Source organism: Sceloporus occidentalis, unplaced genomic scaffold, assembly GCF_023333645.1.
Source record: "Sceloporus occidentalis isolate IW3139 unplaced genomic scaffold, rSceOcc1.0.p SCAF_6, whole genome shotgun sequence".
NCBI lineage: Eukaryota > Metazoa > Chordata > Lepidosauria > Squamata > Phrynosomatidae > Sceloporus > Sceloporus occidentalis.
In genome coordinates this window covers 126696607-126717014 of record NW_028316986.1, presented here as the reverse complement: position 1 = coordinate 126717014, position 20408 = coordinate 126696607, and the positions used below count along the sequence as shown (strand labels likewise).

General features: G+C 37.8%; 1 protein-coding gene across 49 annotated transcripts in view; it reads left to right on the top strand.

Annotated features, from left to right (window-relative positions):
- Positions 1–20408, top strand: part of RIMS1 (regulating synaptic membrane exocytosis 1) — a 330044-nt gene that overhangs the window by 189876 nt on the left and 119760 nt on the right. For 19 of the 49 annotated variants that reach the window (XM_089530966.1, XM_089530927.1, XM_089530971.1 and 16 more), the window contains 8 exons: positions 158–204; positions 2529–2641; positions 5767–5897; positions 6630–6801; positions 7054–7210; positions 10389–10460; positions 13582–13735; positions 16785–16910. In XM_089530966.1, coding sequence (XP_089387092.1) covers positions 158–204; positions 2529–2641; positions 5767–5897; positions 6630–6801; positions 7054–7210; positions 10389–10460; positions 13582–13735; positions 16785–16910 — 972 coding nt within the window. Of the gene's footprint in view, positions 1–157; positions 205–1909; positions 1937–2528; positions 2642–5766; positions 5898–6629; positions 6802–7053; positions 7211–10388; positions 10461–13578; positions 13736–16784; positions 16911–20408 lie in introns of all 49 variants that reach the window. The other 30 variants (XM_089530920.1, XM_089530926.1, XM_089530924.1 and 27 more) reach the window with 3 other exon arrangements.

The window sequence follows — 20408 nt, the reverse complement described above, 5'->3', positions numbered from 1 at the left end:
TGAGACACTATCTCATCCATCCGTTAAAAATGTTCTGGATTTTGGAGTACTTTGGATTTCAGAATTGCAGATAAGGGAGGCTTAACCTGTACATGTATTTGTTCTCTGGAGTTCAGTATTTCTTTATCTCTTTTTTGTGTCCATATGTATATTCTAGTGACATCCCAAGGATTCCTGAAACTTCTCATCCTCCACTAGAATCTAGTGAGTATTCACTTTGTCCTGTCTCTGCTTTCACTGAAAAAAATATATTTATATCCACTCTGCTACTAGAGACATTCCCTAAAACTTCTTTTGCTGCCTGTGGGTTTAGTCTTCAAAGCATTGGTCTGTACATCCTTTTCTCAGATTAGTGAAGCCTTTACTTGTATCAGTCAAATCTACTTGGATGACATACAAGGCTCCTCATAAAATCTATGAGATAAGAAACAACTATGGTGAATAACATTCAGTGAGGTCATTCATAATGTTGGATGGTCATAGTGATCTAATGACAGGTGCAGTTCATACTTCTCCCAGTAAAGTATGTATCTCAAAAGAGTTCTTCAAAATGATGAGTGGCATTCCCACTGCTTAATTGTAACACACCTATACTTTGAATGTCAAGAACAGCCAAGAGTAAGTGCCTGAATTGATTGTCTGAAGTCATTTAATCACTGTTCAGATCATTTTTCCTTTCTGCTCTCCCTTTGTATCATGTTTTAAACTTTTGTACTGAAATGCTTTCCTGTTGCATCTGAAGTGAGTCAGGGAACTCTGCTTAATATTGTTTAACAAACCAAGAAGAAGAAAAAGCCAGCAACCTGGCTTATTTTCTTGTTTTATTAAATATATTTTACCCAAAGCCAAAATCATTTAATGCTAGGGAAAGAAGGAAGTGAAAGGTGATCAGCTTTGACTCTTGTTCCTGGCTTGATAAACAATGATTGATGAAATAAACCATTATTTGCATAGCTTGGAAAGATTCTTCAGACTCAGACAAAATTTAAACAAACATCTGGCTTTATGTTTCCTCTGCTATGATGAAGGTCCATGTAAATCAGATTGTTGAAAATGATTTCTTTTGCTCTTGCACAGTCAATTCATCGCACAACTATCATACAGGCCCTTTTTGGACAAAGCTTATGAGATGCCAAATCACAAGTATTTAAACTTCTTTTCCTGAACAGTTTATTGCTTGCCACAACCATCCATATTATTTTAAAGAGGTGGTGACGATACTGTCCTCACTATGTTCAAGGCCAGTGATAAGAACAACTTCATTACCCCCAATCTAATTGTCAGGTTTAAGAGACAAAAATGTATAGTGTCTGTAGAATGTGTCTTTCTTAAAGACTGCATATTATTTGTACTGCTAGATAATAATTGCCTCAAAGTAAAGCCATGTTCCACTGATTGATTATTTACAAAGAATAGCATCAGACTATAGAAACATGGAGAAAATACTTCAGAATTAATTGATGGAAGTTTATTTTTGTACTTGTAGAAATCTAAAGAGAATAAAAGGTTTAAGGATACTTGTTAAGATTCCCTCCTCCCTCCTTGTAACTACCCATGGCAATCCCCAAAATACTTTTTCATTACTTTTTTTTTCCTCTACAAAAAGAGTTTTTCCACCACAACAACATTATTACCCATTTGTTTTGACGAGAAGTGAGTGGAATGTTGACCTTGAAAAGTAGCTTGTACAAAACATCACAGGAGAGAAAAGTGAATGTTCCTTATACTTTGTCTGATCGGTTTCCTTATTTTGTTTTAGTTTCTGTTCAAAGTTTTAACATTTTGTTGAAAATCTTAACATTTAATTGCTTTTTACAATAATTTTCTTTTTTCTTTCTATCTCCTCTCTTCCTATTTTCTCCTTTCTTTTACTTTTCTTTCTACTGTGGTATTTAAAAATTTTTTGCAGCTATGGAAAATGGGCTAAAAGGGGAAGGTACTATGTTCCTTTTCTTATCGCTATTATTGTTGCTATTATCTTGGCTAAAGCAATCATTTTGCCCTCATTATATACATGTGGAATGAAGGATTTCCTTTGTAATGTGGCTTGTTAACCACTAGTTCAGGAGTGGGGAACATCCAAATCAAGAGCTGCATGCAGCCCAAGGCCATTTTTGTGCCCCTCCCAAGGGCCCCTTGATCATATAACATCCATCCATCTCAGGTGGATGCTATACCCATTTTACTACATTTTGACACCCCACACATGCTTATAACATCCCCCCCCCCCAAAAAAAAAGAAGTGATCACCTAGATGTCAACATTTTGGTTCTCTCAGTTTGTCAGGAGTGCAGGCACAGAAGGTTATGAAAAAGAATTTGTTACTCATGCATCCCATGGAGCATTGATGCAGCTTACAATCCCTAGCCCTGTACTGATTGATATCTTTGAAAAGACAATTCAGTGGGCACATTTAAAATTGAATTAATGCTGTGTTATAGAAATAGTAGCAGTAGTACTAATAAAATCTTTTTTGAAATCATCATTAAATGGATGTGTTCTGTTCTCCCTACGACGATCCCTTTTAGGTTCTAGCTCATTTGAATCTCAAAAAATGGAACGGCCTTCCATTTCTGTTATTTCCCCTACTAGTCCTGGAGCCCTAAAAGATGCACCACAGGTTCTACCTGGGCAGCTCTCAGTAAGTGGAAATTTATGTTCAATGTGGGGAAATGTTTTATCTGCTGTTATGATAAACAGACTTTCTTATTCAGATGTCATTTTTTTTTAAAAAATCATAGTTTGCAATGATTAGAAAATGTGTTATTGTAAGCTTTCAGTCTTCAAGAAAGCATTGTTCCATGTTTTCCTAAGAATGAGAACACTTAGTTAGAAGCAAACCTACATGTGAAGTGGGGGGCAAAGGCTGCATCCACACTGCAGGAATAATCCAGGTTGACACCACTTTAATTGCCATGGCTCAGTGCTTTGGAATTTTTGGAACTGTAGTTTTGTGAGACATTTAGCCTTCTCTGTCAGAGAGATCTGATGTCACAACAAACTGCAGCTCCCAGAGTTCCATAGCATTGAGCCATGGCATTTAAAGTGGTGTCAAATTGAATTATTTCTGCAATGTGGATGCAGCCAAAAATCTCCATTCAGTATTTGGGACAGAAGGATCCAAAGGGGAGGAGATAACCCTTGCCACCGGATCACCTCCAAACAACCACCAACGGCTCTAAAGATTCTTCCTGATATCCATTTACCCATATCCATTTACTCATGCTACTGTGTAGGATAAAGCTTTTCTGTGGCTAAGGCTTTTCTATCTAGGAGCTTTCAACAGAATGACATTATGTCATTGCATCACACATTAAGGGGGGTGAAACTGAATGTCCCAATTGGTGACTACTGGGAGGAGCTCCAGCAAAGGCAACAGGTTTAGTCCTACTTTTTCCTCTGCCTCTGAGGAAGAAAGAGGATTTTAGTCCACTTGTATCAAAGCATTGATACGAGTGGACAAGATATGTGGAGAATAATTACTGGTCAGCATTTGTACAGTGGACTACTTTGTATAATTCTAGGACTGGATTTCCTTCTGTGCATGGGCATAATGTTGTTCTCAATGAACAAAATCTGTTCCTCCCATACTTTGGCTCTATTGCAGAATTATGCTAACAGCCTACATGCTGGAACATACTGATCATTTGTAGCTGCGTGGATTATTCTCCCCCACCATTCCCATTGTAATTCACTTTGTCTTTTTGGGGTTAATGTAATGTGTTGATATTTCTATCATGTTGGTGTATATTTGATAAGTTGCTTTCATCAGAAGAAGACATCCCTGAGCATAGATCTCATGCAGACAGTTGATTACCTCTTCTTTTGTAGCCCTGGTGTGAATTCCAGTAATAGCTTATGCCTTCCATGTCAGTGAGAGATGAATCTGCTCTAGGTTTTTGTCTGAATTTTAAGGTAGCAATGTTAAGGTTTGGAATAAAATGTTCAGCACTTCAAATAACTCATTTTAAGTACAGACCTTTTGCACTTCAACTCCCAGAAGCTCCAGCCAGCTTGGCTAGCAGTCAGGAATTCTGGGTGCTGAAGCCCAAAACAGCTAGAAGACCAAAGTTTGAGAATCACTGGTATAGATTAAACTTGGAACAGGTTCAACATCCTACTGTCATGAGAGCAACCAGCCCCCACTGGTTACCTCAAATGTCTTCTGGGGACAGATGTTGAGGGGGCAGAATGAGATGCCAAGAAAGGGGGAAATTATTTAAAGTCATTCCTGTCTTGTCTTGAACCACTTCTGGGTCAGAGGATTTCTGCTGGTGGAAGGACCCCTTCTAGCTGAATTCTGGACTCAACCTGATAATGTTTTACTTTGCACTTGGATAATCACCTTGCACTATATTGTGTTGAAAAGGTAGGCTACAGATATTCCTTAAAAAGCAAACAAATAAATGCACATTATCTGATTTGACTATGCACAGGGATGTAGCCAGGATTTTAGGAAGGGGGGGTCCAGACTAAGTGCCACCATTATAATGGGGCTTGGGTGTGGTGGCGCAGCAGCACACACCATTCATTTTTCTAATGGAAGGGGGGGTCTGGACCCCAAGATCCCCCCCGGCTACATCCCTGCTATGTATATGAATGTTTTATGGATGCTATGGAACAGAAGTGTATTGTTCAATATATCATAAAATATCCACGTGCCACAGAGCAGATTCTACCTATCAAGAAAATTTAGGAGAATGGATGAAGGCAGAAACTAATGTTTCAGTGGTGGATCAAATTTTTAAAATGTTAGACCTCTCATGCTGAGAGTTTTGGGGTTGTGTGTTCCACTTCGAGCAGCAAAATATCCTGGACTGAGGAGGTTTAGTTACATGGACAGGCCATCCCTTGATGTTGTAGTCATCAGGGCATAAAGTTAAGTACACAAATAAGAACATAAAAAGAAACCACCTGCATCATACCAAAGGTCTATCTATTTTTGCAACCTATTTCTTACCTTGACCAAATAGATGCCAACAAATGGGACATGCGAATACTAGCACTCCCATTTGTTGTTTCTGCTCAGCTAGTGTTATCTTGCCTCTAAATCTCAACCATCATGACTGGTATCAAGTAATTAAACCATCCTCCTTGACTTTGTCTAAACCTATTTAGATGTACAGTGGGCCCTCCACCTTTGCTGGGGTTAGGGGCAAAGAACCCCCATGAATGTGGAAAAACTGCAAGTAAAAAACAAACAAACCCCCTTTTTTTTTTAACCTGAGAGAACATCTCTCTTGGAATCTCTAGGTCCTCCAGTGCAACTCTGTGGTCAACATCTGCCAGATGTTCACCACAGAATTACACTGGAGGATTTACAAATGCACAGAGAAATTATTTTCTCTAGTAATCTCTAGATCCTCCGGTGCAACTTTCTGGTCAGTGTCCAGCAGAGTTACTCTGGAGAACATAAAGATTCTTAGAGAGAAATCCACAATAGTCAAAACTGCAAATGAGCAGGTATCACTGTTTCTTACTGAAAGTAAATTCCTTGAATGAATTGTGATCCTGTAAAACCACATATTTCTTTTAATGTGTTGTGACTCTACTCTTTAATTAGATTCAGTGGATGAAGTCCAAGAAATTTATATTTAAACAAGTATATTATGGCTAGGCTTCCATTAGGAGGTGTATTCATTATACTCTTTTTTTTCCCCCAGTGATCATATTGTCACCCCAACCCTGGGTCTCCAGGTTTGGCTAGGATATGAATTCAAATAAATACATTTTTATTGATCAGTTACCATTATTTATACTTTTTAGGTTAAACTTTGGTATGACAAAGTGGGACATCAGTTAATAGTGAATGTTCTTCAAGCAACAGATCTGCCACCTAGAATAGATGGACGACCAAGAAATCCTTATGTGAAAATGTATTTTCTTCCAGACAGAAGGTAATACTTCCAGGGAAACATGTAATTGACTGTGTGAACAATTCGAAATAGTACCTTGTTGTATGTGTATATGTAGCATAATTTTTCATACAAGCCATTAAATGTTATGGATACCTCTGCGTTTAAAGTAATTTATGCCCACTTAATGCCCTGTTCCTAGTGGAGATTAAAGGACCAGTTCTTAATCAGAGTTAATGCCATCAGCAGTGAGGTATTCTTATGGGTACAGTTCTTTTTTCTGTTCCTCTGCCCTTTTTTCTTGTTTTCTAGACATGGACATAGGCACCAAACAGTCAACTGTTGCTCCTTGTTACATTTAATATGTGACTTCTATATGATAACAAATCTCATTGTGGTTTTATTTGTTTGTATGCCCTTGGTCCTAGACTGGGAGATTCTTGATGTTGTAGTCTCATAGAGTGGTGTTTCCCAGTTTTGGACTCCCTCCATTTATCTACAGTGGTCTCATATCAATTGCAGGCAACCTATATGTTCTGCTCCAAACCTACTCTTGGGAGCACTTCTATATGACTAAGCAGCAAAGCAGAGTAGCAGCCCCTCTTTGTGTTTTGTAAACATCTTGCCAATGCTAGGAGGCTAAAGCCCCAGAGCCAAGTCAGCAATGAACAGAATTCTTCATTCAGCACCCCTTCATGAAACCTACTGTGTGAGATGGCAACAGAGGTGAATTGCTTTCTGCACAATGATTTACAATATTGTTTTATGTTTCAGTGATAAGAGTAAAAGGAGGACCAAAACAGTAAAGAAAAGCTTAGAACCAAAATGGAACCAAACATTTCTCTATTCACATGTACATCGTAGAGATTTTAGAGAACGGATGTTAGAAATCACGGTCTGGGATCAGCCACGAGTGCAAGAAGAAGAAAGTGACTTTCTTGGAGAGGTGAATGAACATGTTGGCACTGTAAAGTTGTTATATTTTAAACATGTAACAGAATCTCATAGGACTAGATTTAATTGTTGCTCTCAATTAGAAGAGGCCCACTGAATCAAAGATAAAGGTAAGTAAACATTTATATAAGCTCAAATGATTGAGTGGGTCTACTCTAATTGAGACCAATAATTAGAATTAGTCCAGAGGTGTGTTTATTTCTATTGTTCCAACTAAGAACATACTTGCTACATTTTCCCATAGATTCTTATAGAGCTGGAGACAGCACTTTTAGATGATGAACCACATTGGTATAAACTGCAGACACATGATGAATCCTCACTACCTCTGCCTCAGCCATCACCTTTCATGCCAAGGAGACATGCTCATGGTGGAGAAAATGCTAGCAAAAAATTACAAAGTAGGTCCAGCTCTCCATTTCTTTCTTGCTTGTATCTTTTACCTAATTATTATGGTATAAATACAGGCTAGTACCTTTTGATTAATTATTATGGTACAAGAAATATGATATAACTAAATATTAACTACAATGTATTCTTTAAAATGTGTGCTTACTCAAAATTTATACATATAAAAATAGGTGCGAACACTTTGGGACTTGGCACATACACTCAAAGAGGGTTTATAACTTCTGTACTGTCCAATTAGTTTATCCTAAATTGATTGCTGGTAAGAGAATGTGGATGCAGTCTCTTCACCCCCATTTATTTTTTATTTATTTAGAGTATTTATATCCTGCTCTTCAGCCAAAAGGTTCTCAGAGTGGCTTACAATTATTATTATTTTTAATTAGATGGTTCCCTGCCCTCAGGCTTACAATCTAAAAAGACATGACACAAAAGGAGAGGGGAATGGTGGTGGGGAAGGGGATCAGGTCCAGCAGTTCTTCTCTCCCTCTGAGGCCTGGACCAAGGCAGATGGACTGCAGGGAGGGCTCGGCTCCTTAATCTAGGCCAGGCCCGATAGCTGGGCCTGCATCTCTCCCTCCTTGGTCAGATGGCACCAGATGGATAGGAGGGAGAGCTCTGCTTCTAACATGATCTCAATAAATTCAACCAACATGGTTCTGTAAATGTGACTGAACATTGTATAAAGCTTTCAAACTGAATAAAAAGTCCTGAATACTCTGGTTTTCTAGTAACTTTTGGGACCTTAGTTGTTCTACAGAATAAAAAAAAATGTGTAATTTCATGGGAAAGAAAAATAAGTCTATAAAAATAAGTATACATGTATAGGATTAGGACTTGAAATCTTCCCCACTACGTCATGGAAACCCGCTGGATGATCTTAGGTGAGTCATACCGTCTCAGCCCCAGAAAACCATGTGATAGGTTGGCCTTAGGGTTGCCATAAGTCAGAAATGATTAAAGGCACATGACAACATAGATACATACTTTTAAAAATATGGGAGCATATAAGGTAGATCTGTGTGATTTTGGATGTGAAATATTAAATCTAGGCAAGGCTGGGTTGGCACTGTTACGAATCCATTATGACTGGGAGAACAGATTACACATCAAGAGGCATTGCTCTAGTCCAGTTGAGCCAGGAAGAGTTTTTGACCTGGAATGAACAAATTGGGTAGGCAGTAAAAAGCTCCCCCTTTTTTTAAGATCTGGGAGATTCCTTGTACTGCTTTCTATGAGCTAGATCAGGGACCTCAGAATTTCCCTCAGTCTTAAAAGTCAGTGTTTTAACATTTTTGTATATTCTCTTCTAAAGCCTAGATCTTGGACAGTAGATAGTTTAAATTTTGAGGAGACAATCAAAAGCTGAAAACTGGAAATCCTTCTTCAGTAAGACTGAGCCAAAACATCTCCAAAGATTTGGGGCTCAAAATGGGTTCCTTCTCACTTTATTTCAGTGCTGTCATCTGTTTTCTGGCAGTAGTTCTCCTCCTAGAAGTGGTATTCACCTGTGTGACTGGTAGCCACTACCTTTTTTAAAACTCAGAATTCCTTTAGAATGAGGCTTAGATGTGTATTCCTGAATGAGGAACTGTTTGGATAAAACAAAATAGTTACCAGAAAAAGGGTATATTAACCAGTTTTCATTCTTCTTTGTCATCTTAAAGTCACCAAAATGTCCCATTACCTATGTTTATATGGGGTATATCCATATGGAAATAATTTTGACAGCCCTAAGCTGAAAGCCTGAATCTTGAAGTATGCTTATTCTTATGCAACCTGCTGTATTTATTGTTGTGTGCCTTCAAGTTGCTTCTGACTTATGGTGGCCCCAAGGTGAACCTCTCACAGGTTTTCTTGCCAAGATTTGTGCAGAGTGGGTTGCCTTTGCCTTCCTCTAAGGCTGAGAGAATATGACTTGCTCAAGGTCGCCCAGTGGGCTTCCATGGCTGAGCAGAGATTTGAACCCTGTTTCCAGAGTCATAGTCCAATGCTCAAACAACTACAGCCTGCCTAAATTACCCTAAAGGCACCCGATCTTGACCGATCTTGGAAGCTACACAGGGTCAGCCCTGGTTAGTACTTTGATGGGAGACTACATACCAGGTGCTCTAGGCTATATTTTAGAGGAAGGAATTGTCAAACCATCTCTGACTATTCCTCGTCTAAGAAATTCATGGGTTTGCCATTAAGTTGAGACGCAACTTGAAGGCACATGTATATGCATACACAAGGTGAAAACACAGTTGTAAACCCCTTTTTACTTACCTCTGATTTATAGATACATGCTAATCCTTGATGACTGCATCATAAAAGGATGGCTTGTACATGTAAATAGATTGTTACATATCTAACACCACAGATGGAAATTTCATTTCACCTCACACTCTCACAGTCAGAAGTGTTTCCTGCAGAGTAAGTGCACATGTTCAGCTAGCAATCATTAAGTGTATAGTTACCAAGTCATGCAGAATCAAGTGTACATATAGGCACATATCAACCAGGCCATACATTTCAGCTGTATGAGACATATAGTAGCAGCACAACTCCTTACAGAGTTGTAAGTTAGTACCAGGGTGAGGTACCAAATAGGTTTCCATTGGTACTATTGCACCAATGTGTCCTGCTCCTCAAGTGGTACATCAGGATGTCTCTGATGGGCAAAATGATCAGTAACTGCAACTTGTGCAATGTGTTTAAGAATAGAGGAGTATCTCAGGCTAATATCAATCTACAGTCTTTTTCCTCCTTTGGATTTTTACTTTTAATAAGAAACTATTACTCTGGCAACTTGGGCAGAACACTCAAACTCTGGACCTCATGACAGGGCTTTAGGATCACTTTTGGCACAGCTATGGACATTACTGTTTTTACATTTGTAGACAGGTCAGGATGGCCATTCCTTTAATTTTAACAGGAATTGTTGTAAACGTACCACTTTTCTCAGAGGTTAAAGCACATTCCCTTTAAGAACTATTTTACAATTGTTTTCTATTATTATTATTATTATTATTATTATTATTATTATTATTATTATTATTACCACCTTCTATTTAAATTTGAATGTATCCCATATTTGAATCTCCAGAATGACTGGCATTTTTAAACTTATTTTAACTCTTTACAAAAGAACCAAGTATACAGGTATCTATTTGCCTTACTGTTGCACAGGATCTCAGCGAATCAGTGATAGTGACATCTCAGATTATGATGTTGATGATGGTATTGGAGTAGTTCCTTCAGGTGCGTGGGTGAAGAGCATGGTCCTACATACTTTGCTTTTTCTTCCCTCCCTCTCTCATAGTTTAAATTTTTTAGACTTTTTGGGAAAATGATGAATTGGGAGATATTTTGTAGAAAATAGTTTGATTCATTATTCCATGGTGACCCTTTTGTGACATCTGCACCATCCTAAATTTTATATCTTAATGAGTAATACTCATATTCTCCTTTTCCCCTACATTTGCAGTGCAACTCTTTAAACAACAGTAAAGTACAACAGAAACTAATCAACAAACTAACAGTACCAAAAACAAACAAGTAAAACATCTAATCTTTCACACATTTGGATATTTCATGAGTCAAGTTTGCTTTTTTATTATTTTTCAGTGTTCTGTATATTACAGAATGAGGATGAGGATGATGATGGTGTCTGAAATATGAAGTTCATTCTGGTCAATTTGCTTATTGCAGGTTCACCATGAAATATATTGAAAATGCATGGTTCTGAATTAAGTGCATGAAGCATGTCTGTCTCTTTTGTACTTCTCACAAGCATTCACAAGTTATCATTATCCTTAATGTGAACGCAGAGTAGGATTCTTACTTATCGCACTAAGGTGTTTATCACACTATACTCTTATAGTGCTACTATTCCACTTTAACTGCTCTAGCTGCCTCCTGTTGCATTCTGGGATTTGCAGTTTTAAGGAGGGGTATTTAGAATTCTCAGGCAGAGCCTGAGAATTCTAAATACCCCTCCTTAAAACTGCAAATCCCAGAATGCAACAGGAGGCAGCTAGAGCAGTTAAAGTGGAATAGTAGCACTATAAGAGTATAGTGTGATAAACATGTAAGACAAAGTTGACAACCTAAGAAAGCCATTGTGGAGAATGTTCTATCAGCATTTCTATTGCAGCCAATTACTGTCTGAACAGGAAATCTGTTTAAAAAGTTTTAAGTAGCTTGGTTAAAAGACTTCCACTTACACATACTCTTCTCCACAAGTAACATAGCAAGTTAGGATTGCAGCCAACATTACCTTGCTGGTGTATCTTTATATACCATTCTCAGTATGATCATTTTAATATGGTATAATTTATCCACCAATATGAATTCACTTCAGCATTACTTATGAGGGTGATAAAGATATTAGAAAGACAGTGCAATTCTTTTAATTCGTGATTCAGTAAGGCTAGGAGTAAAGACCCTTTCTTTTTTCTGGACAGTACATAAGCACAATTATCTTACAGTTGTTGTATTGAACACAATTAGCTCATTAGTTTTAGTAATGAACCTTGGATAATTTCAGGTCCATTTTATCTTCTGCTAATGAACAAACTTAGACAGAATGTCTCAATAGACCTAGGGAAGTTAATCCCAATGGCCCCAAAATGTCTTCCAACTGCAACATGAACTGTTTTAATGAAAGCAACATATAATTTCAATATTCTGTACTCTGTATTCTGTATAATATATGTGTGTAAAACCTTGACCGTCACTGGATACGAATGCAGTTTTAGCATACAAGTAAATAAAACTTTCAAAGGATTTCCCCCCCATTTGTCATTCTAAGAAAAGTTTTCTGCATGTAACACACCACATCTTCCATCCAGCCACGCAAAATTTATGAGAAAAGGGCATGCAATATGAATGTCTGTCAGTGATCATATCTTGCTTATGGTTCCCTATAAACTCACTGATTCCCTACTACAGAGTTTGAAGTTCTCCAATGTAATGCCCAAACCATACATCATTTCATCTAAGGATATAGGAGTTTGAAGTTCTACTTACTCATCATACTTTAACCCAGTGGTTCTCAAACTTTTTAATCTTGTGACTCCTTTCACATCTATATCTGAATGTCATGCCCCCCTCCCGCTTTACATAGTATATGAATAAGATAAAAGTATCTTGTTTGTCTGGTGTGCATATTTTCATTCACACATTCATGTATATTCACACTTTAACATCTTATAAGGGAAGAGCTCTCTTCCTCCTCATGCAGAGGCTCCAAGCGCCCTTCTTGCCTTTCTCTTCTCCTCCAGGACAGAATAGGTTTGGGATGCAGAGGAGGAAGAGGAGGGTATCAGGGCCTCCAAGTCTTGCACCCCCCCTTGAGCAACTCTAGTCCCCCCATGGCTCCCACCCCACAGTTTGAGAACCACTGTTTAACCTAATCTTAGGGAGTTTCAAGCACACTTGTCTTTGGGGTTCATTTATTATGCCACATCTTTTTTTTTTTACTTGTTGCTGGGACAGTTTGACTGTGGATTTAGTATCTTTCACTTCCTTCTGAATAAAGAGGGTTTTCTGTGATGTTCAGTGGCTCATTGTAACATTTATGCATAGATAGTTTTTCCTGTGGGAGAGAGGAATATTAAAGTGCATCTAACAATTAGCTATTGGTGGATTTTTCTAAGGCAATCGAAAACACTCTCCGGTGTTTTCCTTCAGTATTTAGGTTATGTAAGTAATCCGCAGTTTTGATTGCATGTGGATACCTTTCTCTTAGACTTGGTTCTTTGTGCCTATCCTGCTTTGTTCTGTGGTGCTAGGCTTCTGGCTAAGAACCACAAATAATGAAGCTTTTCTGTTAAGTCAAAGGCAAGACAAGTTCTCTGAACAGTTTTATACAGTATTCAGCAATATTGGGTCCAGTAACCTCTATACCATACTCATATTAGCAGGTAATTTAAATGAAACTGGATCATAGGCTTCAGTCCTAAAACTGTTTACTCCTTGCAGTAATATTAATAACATTTTTTCAGTGTTGCAGCCAAATATGCAAAGGTTTCATTTAAAAATACTGAAGATTTGAAAAAGTGACCCTTGTGGCAAATAATATCTATCCCCTTAGGTATTATATCTGCTCCTGTTCACTTTTTCACCTTGGGAATTTTTTAGTCTGCACGTAAAGTCTCCTGTATGTATGTTTGTACCTTTCTCTCTATGTACATTTAAATATAATGCTAATTGTTAGACCTGACTGCATGATATTTCAGGATTTTCAGTAGTTAAATAGTAATTACCTGAAAATCTTACAACCAGTGAGAGATACTCCTCTGTAGAGACTAGTCCAGACATGAACATGTTGCCACTGCTGACATGAACTAACCTCATTTTGTTGCATTTTTACCAGTAGGCTATAGGTCTAGCACTAGAGAAAGTAAATCTACAACGTTAACTGTGCCAGAACAGCAAAGAACAACCCATCATCGTTCACGATCTGTATCTCCTCATCGTGGTGACGAACAGGGCAGGACCCGTTCTCGTTTACCAAATGTGCCATTACAGAGGTAGGCTTGACAATGTAGCTGCTTTCACCATTAACCCATATTGCACACAATCCAGTTGCAGGCAAGCACTTTCGAGTCCTTCTGACTGTAGTAAGAAAGCAACTATGTGCTGAAATCTCTTCCTCCCATATGTAGTGAAGTAGGCATAAGAGGTTCTTCACTGTAGCTGAATTGCCAATACCATTAAAACTAACTGGTTTTTAATTTCTTTTGTGCTTTTGTGGACAGAAACTCATTTCTTCAGCTACATCTGAAGAAGTGGGTTAATATTCCTAAAAGCTCATGAGAAATTTAAAAAACAGTTACTTTTAAAGGTGCTGACACATTTCTTTTTCTCCCGCACTCTTCCTTCCTCCTTTTTATGCTTCAAGGGACTAACACAGCTACTTTTTTTAAGTAGCTAGAAAAACCATAAGCACCATATTTACCAAGGGTTCTATTAAAGTTTATACAACACTAGGCTTCCTCATGTGTCAGGTACTAATAATATGTAGCTACTGTAAGTGATAACTTGCTTTGCAGATTGTCTTGGATTTTTTTCCTTTCAGCTCTTTTTGGAACACCTTTATTCTTTCTCTTCGTTACTCATTATTTCTCCTCAGTGTCTCTTAGATTGTTCATCTGTAAGTCACAATAATCACAGATAGGTGATCTTTGTAACTGTGAAAAACAAGTCATACACCAACCATCACATACATGATGTATGATTTTTGGTTTTCTCCCCCCCCTTTCCCCCCCCCTTTTTTCTTTTTGTGTCTGCATGCATCTGTTATGAGCCAGTATGATGTAGTTCAGAGGTTCCCAAACCTATTAGGCTGCATCTCTCAGAAACCCCAGCCAGCTCAGGGATTCTGGGACATGTAGTCCAGTATCAGATTAGGGCCAAAACTTGGGAACCACTGATATAATTGATAGGGTGTTGAATTTAAAGTGAGAAGATCTGTCGTGTATACTTGTCTATAAGTCTAAAAATTTATGCCCAAAAATTGACCCAAAAATTTCAGGATGACTTATTTACAGGTCATTATGGTAATGTGATAGCAGCTCTTTCAGATTTCACCATGCCCTATGGAGAGGAGTTTATTTCTCTCTGGAACCAAGTAGAAAGAGCCCTGGGTGATTGATTTATATTGCTGTTTGTTTAAGCGTCTGTGCATCTGGCTGAAACAAAAGCTGAAACAATGAAGCAAAAAGCCTCAATGAGAGTCTGTCTGTGCCATACACACACATACATACACTGAAGGAACCTCCAAGTCTTACTCTTGACCTATCCACAGGTCATGGCAAAATCCATAATTTTGGCCCCCAAACCTGAACTCGACTTATGCATGAAGTCAACTTATAGTTGAGTATATACAGTAAGCTCAAAAGCCAAGTTAACTGTGAAGCTCATTTCATCTAACATCAGTCTCTATTTCTCCAGCTAATTTGTGGCACAGGATAAGTAAATCTAGCATGCAGGGAGGAACAAGTACCCTTCCAGAAGGAAGCTTATTGTAGAAATGAAATATATGCATATATAAAATATATGTTTTCTGAGTTACTCTAACAGAAACAATAAGAAAATCATAGGTGGTTGTTGTTGTGATGTAATATTTAAGGGTGATCACAGCAGATAAGGTCTTTTGGATTCTTTGGTAATACAGCAGAAAGCTTTCTGGTGTCCTGATAAGGTTGATTTGGCTGCTCAAAAACAGCAGTACAACTTTTTCTCAACTGTGTAGAACATAGGAGAGATTTAGAATAAAAAATGCCTCTTCCCCAGCTATATGACTGGTTTTTGAGGGGTGAGGACATTGAAGACAAATACGCATGCCCATTTTGCACTTATATCCAAGTTTTCTACAGTGACAGCTTTATATTAAATCAATAAGATTAAGGACCTTATCACATGGAAGCACTTACGTGGGTGAAACGTTGCTGAACTGTTGCAGAAGCGCAAAGGTGGGATCGTCCATCACACTTCTAATATGTCATTGACGCTTCCTGCTTTTCTTCTGTTGTCAAAGCATTCACGGAGAAGCCATTTTTTTAATAACGGGATATTCTGTTCAAAAAATGGCTTCTCTGTGAACGCTTCATCGACGGAAGGAAAGCAGGAAGCGTCAATGACGTTTTAGAAGTGCGACGGATGATCCCATCTTCATGCTTCTGCAGCAGTTCAGCAGTGTTTCACCCACGTAAGTGCCTCCGTCTAAGAGAAGGTTAAGAGGTGATATGATGGCCCTGTTTAAATATATGAAGGGGTGTCAGGTTGAGGATGGAGCAAGCTTATTTTCTGCTGCTCCAGAGACTAGGACATGGAGCAGTGGATGCAAACTACAGGAAAAGAGATTCCACCTCAACATTAGGAAGAACTGCTTGACAATAAGAGCTGTTTGACAGTGGAAAAAACTCCCTTGGAGAGTGGTAGAATCTCCTTCTTTGGAGGTTTTAAATCTATCAAGGGTGATATGATTGTATATTCCTGAATGGCAGAATGGGGTTAGACTGGATGACCTTGTGGTCTTCTAACTCTATGATTCTATTAGTATATGATAGGCTCAATTAGGAGATCACAGGTATGGATCTACAAGACTTAAGCAGAGCTGGTCAGCACAAGTGGTCCTGGAGGCACCTCATTCACAGGGTCACCATGAGTCAGGGTTGCCTCGGGGGCAGTTACCAACAATGATGATGGAAGAAGATACCCCATGGCATGGTGATCAGGCATCCTTCTTTTCTAGGATATGTGCTCCATTTCCACCTTTTGTTGAGGAGAAATTTCAAAATGTCTGTTTGGAGCAGGACTAAAAAGCAGGAGTTATCATGCCTTGGAGAGTGGTGGAGTCTCCTTCTTTGGAAGTTTTAAAACAGAGGCTTGATGGCCATCTATTTGGAATGCTTGGATTGTGTATTCCTGCATGACAGGGGATTGGACTGGATAGCCCTTGGGGGTCACTTCCAACTCTATGGTTCTATAATTTTGATTTTATGAATAAGAGAACTTGACCAAACTTTTCAAAAAGAAAAGCATTGTGATTTTATATGTTTCCCTATCTATTCCTAGGAGTTTAGATGAAATCCATCAAATGAGAAGATCACGTTCTCCAACCAGACACCATGATGCCTCCCGAAGCCCAATTGATCGCAGGTCCAGAGATATGGATAGTCAGTATTTGTCAGATCAAGAAAGGTATGGGCTTTTTTTTTTTAAACAACTTAAGAATTGATCTGTCTATATTTGTAGCAGGTACTGAAAATACTATGCTAGAACAGGAGATGGAAAACAGTCATACCTATGACAACACCAACACCACTAACAACAATAGATTTATTTATGCCTTAAGGTATTGTGCTTAGGTCAAATGTGGATACAAGATGGAAGCCTGCTCTGATCAGTGGTGGAATCCAGTTAAAAATAATTGTTTTCTGGTTTGATCACTTCGGTAGAATAAAGGTTTGTACAATAGCAGAAAATAAAATAGAACAGAATTTTGATGTATTTAATAATACATTGCTTTTCATGACTCAGTACTTGCAGAAATAATTTTAGTCGTCATAATAAATACTAACTTGGATTTTCATGGTCAGTATGCTGAATTATTTAATTTGGTTAGAGCAAACATGCTGTAGATTTTAAAAGGCCACATACAGCAGGCCCTCAATATCTACGGGCTTGCCATTTGTGAATGTAAGCATCCACAGACAGCAAGCCCCATTGCTTTCAGTGGGTGCGCACATGTTGCATCTGCCATTGAAATCAATGAAATTCCAGGTGCCATGTTTTTATTTATCTGCAGAGGGGTCCGGAATAGATCCCCTGCTGATACGAAGGGCAGACTGTATTCTGTATTTTGGACTAGTGCAAGAGTTAGAACAGCATTGATCTTGGGTTTTGGGCCATCATATACCAAATTTATCCAGTAACAGTGTCACAATACATTTTTCAACACATGCTTTGATGTGTTAAACCAAACCATATTTCCTATACATATTTCCTACAATAATGCTTTAATGGCATCACAGTTTATTCTGTTGTAATAATTTAAAAGCAGAAGTTATCATACTCTGTAACTCAATCTGTGTTAATTGGGTTGTCTTTGCAACTAAGCAAATACGTTCATTTCTGTTATCTAAATTTGAATTAATTGTGGTTTTTCTCCTGAACAGCTCTCCTATCCTTTAGGTATACTGGAAAGTTAATACCTGTACAGTTTTTCCTCTTATTTTAATACATGTGTGTGTGTACACTTACCTGTACAACACATACAGCACATGTTTTCCAGCCTTATAGCCCTATAGGCTGGCAGGATGCCACTTGCTATCACCAGACTTCCTGTAAACACCTAATGTTTCTAACAATCAGAGCTATTTCTTCACCATTCCACATTTATTATTATTATTATTATTATTATTATTATTATTATTATGTATTTATATAGTGCTGTAAGTTTTGCACGGCACTGTACAAAATCATAAAACAACATAAAATCTGCCAATGGTGTACAATCTATTATCAACCTTTCCTGTTCCTATGGGATTTTGCAGCAACCACAATCTTAAGCAACCTTAACATTTCCTTCTAAACTGAAGGCAGCTGTTTCTTAGCCCTCTCTTTCATCAAAACCTGTTGGCTATGTAGACAAAAAAGGGAGCAAGCAGAAGTGTCAATTAGACTGGCTATATCTTCAGCCAGTTGGACTCTGGTGAGGTAGGCAAGCAGAAGACCCTGTGGGAACAAAGCACTACCATAAGGTTCTTTGAAATTGAGGGGGGGAAACAGGACAGATGAAACAAATTGCTGCATTATCTCCATTTATTAAAACTAGTCTATTTTTCTTTAATCTGCTGTACACCAGATATATATATGTATATATCAGGAGGTTGATAAAATTTCCAGTGAAATGACAGCATGTGGATCTAGTTAATGCTGGTTGATGTTTAATTCTTTTGTCTCTGTGTTGACACATTACTTAATAGGGTTTTTTTTCTTTTTAAATGATCTTCATGAAGAAAAGGAGAAACGGGAATATCCAACTGGAGTCATAGAAGAAAAGAGAAATGACTCAGGATGCTTTAAAAATGGTTGTTGTATTAGTAGAAAAGCCCAAGACATTTCAACCTGTGTGTACTCTTTAAGACCTTCTTTAGGAGAGTATTTAGACTCAAACTTTCTGAACTGGGAACTCTCAAACTGTTAATGGACTATAGTGACATCTCAGATTTTGATGTTGAAGATAGTATTGGAGTAATTCCTTAAATTTCTGAGATAAGTATTCTTTTGTCCAGTTATGTGTACTTGACTAGTAAATGTTTTTGAGAGTTTCCAGTTGAGAAAGTTAGGAAATAGTCCCTAGAAGAAGACCTTAAAACTACACAAAAGTCAAAATACATTGATCTTTTCTACTAATAAGAGAATAACATTTGAGCATTTTGAGATATGTCTCTTTTTTCTTCTGTGGATATCTTCATGAAGTACCAACAAGATTTACTCTGGTGTACTTGGAAATTTATATTTGTACTTTTGTCATGGAGGACACATGCCTGCATCTGTGACTTGAAGAGTCATGTAGCATACAGCTGGTGTTCTCTTTGTGGCAGTTTTGTTACTTCCTGTAATGTGTAATTCCTTCCAGCTAAGAAATACAAGCTTGAGATGGAATGCTGAAATGTTGTTAAGGGAATTTTTAAAATTTATGGTGACTTTTTAAAAAATTAAAATTTTGAAAACAAAACAAAAATGTGCACAGGCTTTTTTCTTCAGAAACAGATAAAAAGCAAGCTGATTTCAAAACATACACATCAATTGTACTGCTAGTACTTGGACAGTTCTTTGTCTAGAAAGAAAGAAAAAACATCCTTTTTACTTTGTCCTATTTCTATATTTTTTAAATAGATTTTTTACCAAAACAACAATAAATAAAGACAATAACCCAGACAAGGCCCTGAAAATTATAGATAAAAGGTGTATTCAGGGATCCTGAAAGACATCTTTTCATTAAAATTTAGCTAAAATTGGGGGATGTCTAGAGACTAAATCTTGCTGGATGTATTCAATGAAAGGGTGCCAAATCTTATGAAAGGTCAGTCCAGAGTGTAAGCCTCTCACTCTGTTGTTATTATCTGCCATTTTCTCCATTAACCACAAGTCCCAGAGTCTAGTCTATCATTCTGCAATATGCAAAATTTCCAGTTTTCCAGTTCTTGGCTATCTCAAGCCTGGCAACAGCCAAAAGCAAACTAATAAGTTCTTTATGCTGCAGAGCTTTATTTTCATTCATAAAAATGGAGAACAGGAGCAGGAGTGGTGATAATTGTGTACTTTGTTTAGTGATCTTAGAGATCAGTTGTAAAATTTCTGTCCAATACTCATGCACTAAGGGACAATCCAGCCACATATGTACAAAGATTCCCCTACCTTCACAACCCTTCTAGCATTTTGGATTAGCATTGGTAGACATATGGGCCAATTTGACTGGGGTGAGGTACCATTGATGGACCAACTTGATAGTATTCTCTTTATTGGAAATGGACCTAGTTTTAAATGGTAAATGAGTCCATATATTTCTAAACTTATTGATTTATTTTTAATGAATGGTTTAGTTTAATCAGAGTTATTTTCAAGTGGAAAATGACATAAAAGCCTGCCAAATGTGAATTAAGGGATAAAAATAAAGACCATTGTAGCTGT